This window comes from Myotis lucifugus, unplaced genomic scaffold, assembly GCF_000147115.1.
Source record: "Myotis lucifugus unplaced genomic scaffold, Myoluc2.0 scaffold_388, whole genome shotgun sequence".
NCBI classification, from domain to species: Eukaryota; Metazoa; Chordata; class Mammalia; order Chiroptera; family Vespertilionidae; genus Myotis; species Myotis lucifugus.
The window spans coordinates 488,676-496,519 of NW_005871436.1; the positions used below are offsets into that span (position 1 = coordinate 488,676).

The 7,844-nt window shown below is 37.4% G+C and overlaps 1 protein-coding gene across 6 annotated transcripts in view; it reads right to left on the minus strand.

Annotated features, from left to right (window-relative positions):
- Positions 1–6: 6 nt before the first annotated feature.
- Positions 7–7,844, minus strand: part of MBNL2 (muscleblind like splicing regulator 2) — a 158,918-nt gene continuing 151,080 nt past the window's right edge. For all 6 annotated transcript variants that reach the window (XM_006101946.3, XM_023743410.1, XM_006101947.3 and 3 more), the window contains one exon: positions 7–2,154. In XM_006101946.3, coding sequence (XP_006102008.1) covers positions 2,140–2,154 — 15 coding nt within the window. In that variant the 3' untranslated portion in view covers positions 7–2,139. The remainder of the gene's footprint in view (positions 2,155–7,844) is intronic.

A 7,844-nucleotide genomic window follows, 5' to 3' on the forward strand; every position in this document is an offset into this window, starting at 1 on the left:
TATTTGCTTGGGGATACAGGTGATGTTGTTGATGCTCATTAAAGGGCTGAAAATAGTTGTGTGCTAATGATTTTTAACATCAAAATCATGAAATAAAAGAAAAACAATAAAGACAATGTTACAACAATTAGTCTACAAAAATATTTCAGTGATTCACATAATTTACCTTTAGTAATGGATACTATGTATTCAATGAGTTTAAGTGAATTAACAAAGAAAAAAAGAAAAAAGAAGATAAGTTTGAATGTTTTAGGCAACTTGTAGCATAACTACATTGTTATAGTTGAGAAAATTACAAATATCAATAATACATAAAGATGAAACTACCAAAGAAATACAAGTTAGATACAATACTTTCCCACAAATTAAAACAAATGTAACAATACAAGCACTATGTAAGATTACACTTAGAATGTGATTTTTTATAGGGTTATCAAATCTATGATATAAGATAGTCATTAGACTTTGATCAACATTAATTAAAATGGTGAATTTCTTTTTTTTTCTAAAAAAAATGATATGGTTGGTGCATACAGTTTTCAGAACAGGCTGTGAGGCCAAAATTTAAAATATTTTACATTCAATCTCAAAAGTCAAAATACTTCAATCACTAATATGTTCACAAAAAATGGATGTTTTAAACAATTACACATAATATTCATTTTAACAGCTGTTTCATTTTTTAAACAATAATTTAAAAACTACGTAGGTACTGTATAGCTATGTGCAACATATAAAATGTGAAATATGAAATATTTGGTACGATAGTGCTTAAAATAAACTTTAAAACAAACCTTCTGAACAAAATTTAATTATATCGCTATTACCTTGAAGAACAACCAAGTATTAAAAAAGTAAACAACATTAAAATATGTTTCATCCATATAGTATATATGTGTATGTGTATATATAATATGTATGTATGTACTTGTATTAAAGTTTTTATACTTTTGAGACATAAAATATGCTTTAAGGTGAAAGAATTAAAAGAACTATTTTTTTTCCATGCTGTAGTCATTTACAACCCTTTAATCCAACTTTTTGAAATGCAGAACAGTAATGGATTTTTTATAAAGTGAAACTACCTACTTTTTGTTTACATAGTAATTTAGATTAAAGTCACAGTCAAATTTTCAGTGACTAAACTCAAACTTACTTAAATTAGAATATTATACAGATCTCCTCACCTACAGCTTCCTTATTTGACTAGGTTTTTAGTTTAGAAGAGTTATTCTGTAACAGGCAAACGGATGGTGAGTTTGAAAGACTAATCCATTAGATTAGACTCTTGACATGGGCCTCTCATTCTTGTCAAGCTGGATGAAGTCTGGCAAAATCTAGGCACTTCTACAAAGTCTCTCTTATAAAACAACTTTAAAAATATACTTGTAAAATAATACCTTCAAGACTTTGTTTGGTGGGGTATGAAGCTCATACCGTGCAAAGTTTCTCTTGCAATCTAGTTAATGTTACTCTAGAATCACATGATTCCATACGGCATCTCCAGGCAAACAAAATACCACACTTTGATGTGTCCCCAGTACTTGTGCTTGAATTTCCATTCAAATTTTAGACCTGCAGGACAGGTATCAGTTTTTTACTTCACTTCTCATCTTTGCTGCAGCATTTGTGTCAAGAAGTGAAACATACCCTTTGATCCAGTGGGAAAATGAAATGACAGTAATTGGAGTTGGAATTGAACCTGCCCTTGGAATAGGTTTTAAACTACTGCTATTTGTTTATTGCTAACTTTGAAATATTCTGAGTCGAAATGAGTAAATTGGTTGGACTTTCTGCATCAGCTATAGTTATGGAGATAAGACAATATTCCTAGGACAGAAACTATGTTTAGAAACCCTTTCAAAGTAAACTTGATCCTTTATGTCTTTAAACATCACAGCTGGTCTCAGGTAGTTAACTATCTTAGGTTGGAATATACTAAGCATACCATATTTAATACTCATATATGATATAGCAGCACTAGCTCCTTAGAGTTGTGGTCTGTCCAGAAGAACTAAATCTTTATTTAGCATGCAGTTTGTGGCAATTCTATTGAGGAGGAAACAGGATAGTATGTACAGTAACAATGTTTAGTTATTCTCAATGCAGATTCTTGGCATTCCATTCCATTTCTGCTGATTATTTCAGAATTATCTGTTAAAGAAAAAGATACGTGCGATTTAGACATTCTTCTGTGAAGGAAAAGAATAAGTTTAAGTTCTACTCTTTGAAAATAGACATTTAAAAATAGGAATTTTCTTCAACTTTTCATTGTTTTGATGCAATTATAGTTTTGCCCAGGCCCCACCCTTCATGGTGAAAATTTTATACTTAAGCACTTCTGCTGTGTGGCCACTGTACCAGTAAATGATGATTCAAATGCACAGTATTTTCTGTAAAACTGTGACAACATATATGTGGACATACAATGTGTTTAGATCCTAATTTCCTTTTTTTCATTTTCATTTCATATCTTTTTATTGTATGTTCATATTATCCTTCAATTAATATTTGCTAAGGTGATAAAGGAATTAGTCTGTACATAAAAAGTTGTTTAGTAAATTTTAAATATTTAAAAATGTATAATCAATTATGTATTATTTATTAACTTACATTTATAATTCAAAGATGTGTTCCCATAAAAAATAACTTTGTTCCCAAGATATAACAACAGCAAGTTTCAAATTCAGGGAATGTTCAAATGTCCCATATTAAAGAGAAAAAGAGATAATATTCCAATAAAGCTGTTATAACATTCTTAATAATCTAAAAGCACAAATACAACTAAACTATCAAATGCAAAAGATGGTCCGTAGAGTTTGATCCTTAAGTTCATTTCCAACTCCATACCCTTGCAAAGGACAGGGAGTTTGCCCTGTGTGGCCCAGTCCATAAATGCCAAGCTTAGAAGCGAAACTTTTAACACATTCTAACAAAAACATTTATTCTTTGTGCGATGCCTTGACCAAATTTTGTGCAATGAATAAAGAAAATGTTTGTTTACTAAACAGTCAAGAGTCTTTGTTTAGGAAATAACCAGTAAAACTTAGTTATGGTCAAGGTCAGCTAATATTCCTGCACTCTGGGATCCACTTCTCAATACAAGCCTCATTTCTACAAGTATAATTTTGTGTACCCTCATGTTAGCACTTGGAGTGCGGGTGAATTTCCCGCCAAAATATAAGATGGCTCTGTCTTTTGGTTTTGTTCCATCCACCAAAAGGGTGGATTACAAACAAATATTTGGTAATACGCAGTTACAATCGGCCCGAGTTTACACGTTTCCCGCACTCCACCGCAAATCTATATGAACCGAGTTAAAGACGGCTCCCGCGGAGTACGCGCAATTCACGCGAGCCGACTTAACTCGTTTCCCGCACTCCAAGTGTTAGAATTCACACATGTGGATATTTTCACTTTTAGTGGCTGCTCCTGCAGTTTATATAAAAGTTTTAGTATAAACACTCAATTAGTTTCTCCCATGAAGTAAAAGCATCCTTTATTTTATTGGAATGTACAGATGTGCACAGAATTGATAAAAATAGAACTGATTTATATTAAACTAAACTAGAGGCCCGATGCACGAAGATTTGTGCAAGAACGGGCCTTCCTTCCCCTGGTTGCCAGCACCACCTTTGCTCTGGGCCCAGAGCCGCCTTTCTACCTTCCCACACTGCCCAGAGGCCTGGAGCTGCTGGGATGGTGCAGAACGCTTGCGTTGTCGCCATGGCGACGGCGCAAGTGTCCTGCCCCACCCCCAGCCGCTTGGCGCCTGCATATGCAAATTAACTTGCCATCTTTGTTGGGTTAATTTGCATACTAACACCTGACTGGCTGGTGGGCGTCCTGAAGATATGGTCAATTTGCATCTTTCTAGTGTAGATATTTATACTAAATGGAAACTCAGAACTTCAGAAATGATTATTCTTTGTTTTTCTTAAAAATTTCTAGAATTTAAAATTGATTGGGAAAAATAGCATTCCTTGTCTCATATACTGATAGACAAATAAAAATAATAAGATATGATTTATATATAAATATCAGTATTCTTGAATAGTCATTACAAATAGCTAATATTCAAATTCTTCACTATTAGATTTAGATTTGATGATTAAATAGGAATTATTCTATTTTATCCCTTAGCTTCAATGTTGCCTGTAAGGTTCCCACATAAAAATGTGCCTCAGGATATCAAATCATGTCCTGTTCTTCTTTCTTCTTTCCTTTTATTTTAGCAAGAGTCTTTCTAAAATAGTGGGGAAAAAATCTTGTGAAGTCTTGAATGGATATGCAATAATATATGTTTTAGAATATAATCACATTAAGGCTTATTAACTGAAACTAAAATTCCATATAGAATGACATTTCTAACTATTTAGAACAAAAAGTATTCACCAGAGAGTCCAGCAATGAGCAAATGTATATTACAGATATTAGTGAGAACAATGTTTTGGACCTGCATCTGACAAAGAGACATGTACGGCCACCCACGTTTAATTGAACTGTAAATCAGCCTTGAAGTTAACTGAAAGCATCAACTGGACTCACCCAGACTGCTCTTCCCCTCTGCCCCAGGCTACACACGATCCATTATACAGATAAAGACATAAATAAAAATGACTGCTGCTACTATTGAACTCCCAGCAGTTACTACTGCATCACGTCTTGGCTAGAAAACTCTACCATACCCTGGTCTGTGTCTTTGGCTATCGGGTGGGTTCTACATGTGATATTAAAAAAAATGAGTCATGCTCCTCGCAGCTGTGAGCATCAAGAAATTCAAGAGCTTTGCTCTTAGAAGATAGGAAAGGTTTGAGTGTTTATTTTGGTGGTAGGATTTTTCTTGAAAATATAACTTGATTATTATTTTTTTTTTTCCCTGAGAAATGTATGTAGCTTGTTCACACAGTCTGAGTTAAGTGTACCCTGGGGTGAATTACATTCTGGAAATATAGACAGAACAGGAATCCAGATGAGGAGCAGTTGCCAACGAAGTGCCTCTGATATAACTATTGCCTGTTTGATTTCCACTTCTGATGTTGGAAGACATGACAGGACAGGCACCGAGGCCCACTGGGAGGGCAGGACAGTTCCCAGCTGGGAGGATACCTCTGGAAGAAAGACAAGAGCCAAGTGTGTGTGCTGAGTGGAAGAGTGTGGAGAAGCCATTTTGAGGGAAAGAGAGATCTTCTGTGTAGTTTTTAATACGGCTTTTCTTTAGTCAGATTATATTTTTAATTCGCACCAAAGAAATATAATTTAAAATAAAATGAGCAGATCTATTTTGTGTGTTTCCTGTGGTTTCTCCTCAGATATTCCTCCATACTAGTTCTCTATGGACATATATAAAACATGTTTTTTACATAAAAACTTCTTCAATTTCCATTGCAATGTTAATGGTCAAAAGGATCAAAAACTTCAGAAGGTGCCTGAGTATTTGAATGTAGATATAAGAGATAATTCCTAAAAGAACAGGCTTATAAATGGCCCAGGAACATGGGCTACGAGTCTGACATTGACAAACTCAAATTCTGAGCTTGTCCATTTAAAAAAATAAAACGTGCCCTGACTGGTTTGGCTCAGTGGCTAGAGCGTCGGCCTGTGGACTGAAAGGTCCCAGGTTCGATTCTGGTCAAGGGCATGTACCTTGGTTGCGGGCACATTCCCAGTAGGGGATGTGCAGGAGGCAGCTGATCGATGTTTCTCTCTCATCGATGTTTCTGACTCTCTATCTCTCTCCCTTCCTCTCTGTAAGAAATCAATAAAATATATTTAAAAAAAATAAAATAAAATAAAACGTGTCCTTGATAGTGTGGCTGTCAGTGGTGTCTTTCCTGCCCTGTGCTTGTCAAAGCTGAGGCTGATAGTCAAAGTTCCTTCCTCAACCTCCAGGCACTGTGGCCCATGGTTTCCTGGAAGGGGCACTTGAAAGTTCTCCTGGGGTATGTACAAGTCAGAGAAATAGCCACCATGCGGGGTCCACTAAGAGTCCCCTCTCTGAAGCATCATTGATGTCTGTTTTAATTTTAATGGACTGCTTTTCCAGGGGCGCTGAGAAATTTTTACCAGAGCCTTAGGAGCTAGGGAAGTGCTGCCAATCTTATTTTGCAGACATGGAAAAGACAGCACAAACAGTTTTAACTGGCTTCCACGATGTACCAAGTGCTTGTACAGGCCAGCATGAGTGTAGAGATGTTAGCTCACTCTGCTTGCTGGCGTGGGAGTCCCCTCCAGGGTGTAGTGACACTCTGAGATGGGACTAGGGGAAATAGTGATTCCAAAGAGCATGTCTGTACCTCTTACAGTGCCAATGGAGGTGGGTGTTTAGACCTTCCCTGAGAGCTTGGGAATCAAGGAAAGGGTAGACAATAGTGTGGGGCCTAGACCAAAGGAGCCTGGAGCACTGATGGGACTGTCTGGAGGAACAAGAGGGAGAGAAATTGCTGAGGGACTTGTCGGGGCTGCTGGGCCACTCCACAGGGCATCCTTGCCTGGGTGGCCAACCACATCCTCTCCCAGGCCTCCTCCAGATGAGTGCTGCAAACGTGTCTGCTCACAGCAGCAGAAGCTCCTACCCAAACATAGGGCTGCTGCTTATGTTAATTTCCGTTTACCTCCCTGATGAACTAGTCCCTCAAATAAGTATTATTTTGTATAACAGAACCACGACAAAGAAGGGAGTTAAAGTATTAAATAGGACTGGCCAATCTAATGTGGTAAATCAAAATCTTGAACTGGAAGCATTATTTTCTACTAAAAGGAGGACACACAAAAATGGGAATAGCTGATGCCCACAAAATCGGCGATTCTATTTTTAAAACAAAGGCACATTTGATTTAAATTATGAGTGCTTTCGTAAATCTTCAGTTGACTATTGTAACAAGAGTATCTGTGATGCAAATGTGAGTTGGCTGAAATAGTGTCTACTTATCAAGAAGCATCTCCTCCAGGTGGTTGGATTTAAGAATCTGATGATTCTGCTTAATTCACATCCATAAATTACTTCCATATGACCCAATGCACACTTAGTCTTATTTTTGTTTACTGAAGACAAAGCATGGATGGCTCCAAAGAACATCAGATGGATTGTTCTCCCATCAAATGTGTTATGAGTAGCCATTTAATACTCCCTGCATCCTCAGTGAAGTTCCTACCATTGACTCATAGTGCAATGGCAGTCTAGCTTATCAAAAGAGGGCTGGGTTAGGTAATGCCTAAATCCTAAGCCTCTGGGACCAGGCAGGAAAGGGACATAAGTGAGTGGGTCAGGTAGGGAGTGTGGCAGATGGAAGGGCCTATGTTTAGAAGGAATGGAGTAGCATCTATGAAGCTCCAGCCAATTGCTACCTGCAGAAACCTGGGCTCTACATTGCTTGACCTTTCCATTTTACAACTAAAGCTGGAAATTCAGCAACTAATTCATATTATGGGAAACAAGTCTGTGTGGGTCAACTCTTTGGGCTGAATGCAGCTATGAGCTGCTGGTTTGTGTTCTTTCTGAGCCTTACTTTCTTGGAGGAGTTTTCCACCAAGCCTGGATTACTAACTTCCTGAGCCAGGCAGCAGCCAAGGTGGTAGGCAACATACAGGGAGGCAGCAGTCACCACTGCTGGGCAGGATCAGGAGAATAGGTATCATGGGAAGTTAATCCTGCAACTTTTCAAATATTGAATAGGTTACTTGATCAAGAGGCACCCCTCTAGCTAAGAAGTCGACTACTAGATTATGAAATATGCATGTTGCCTTGTCTCTTCCAAGGTAATGATGCATTTAGGCAGAGCATTCACATGGCTTGGACCTTTGGTGGGCACTTGGAAAGACCAACCAGAGTGGGAAATGCCCTT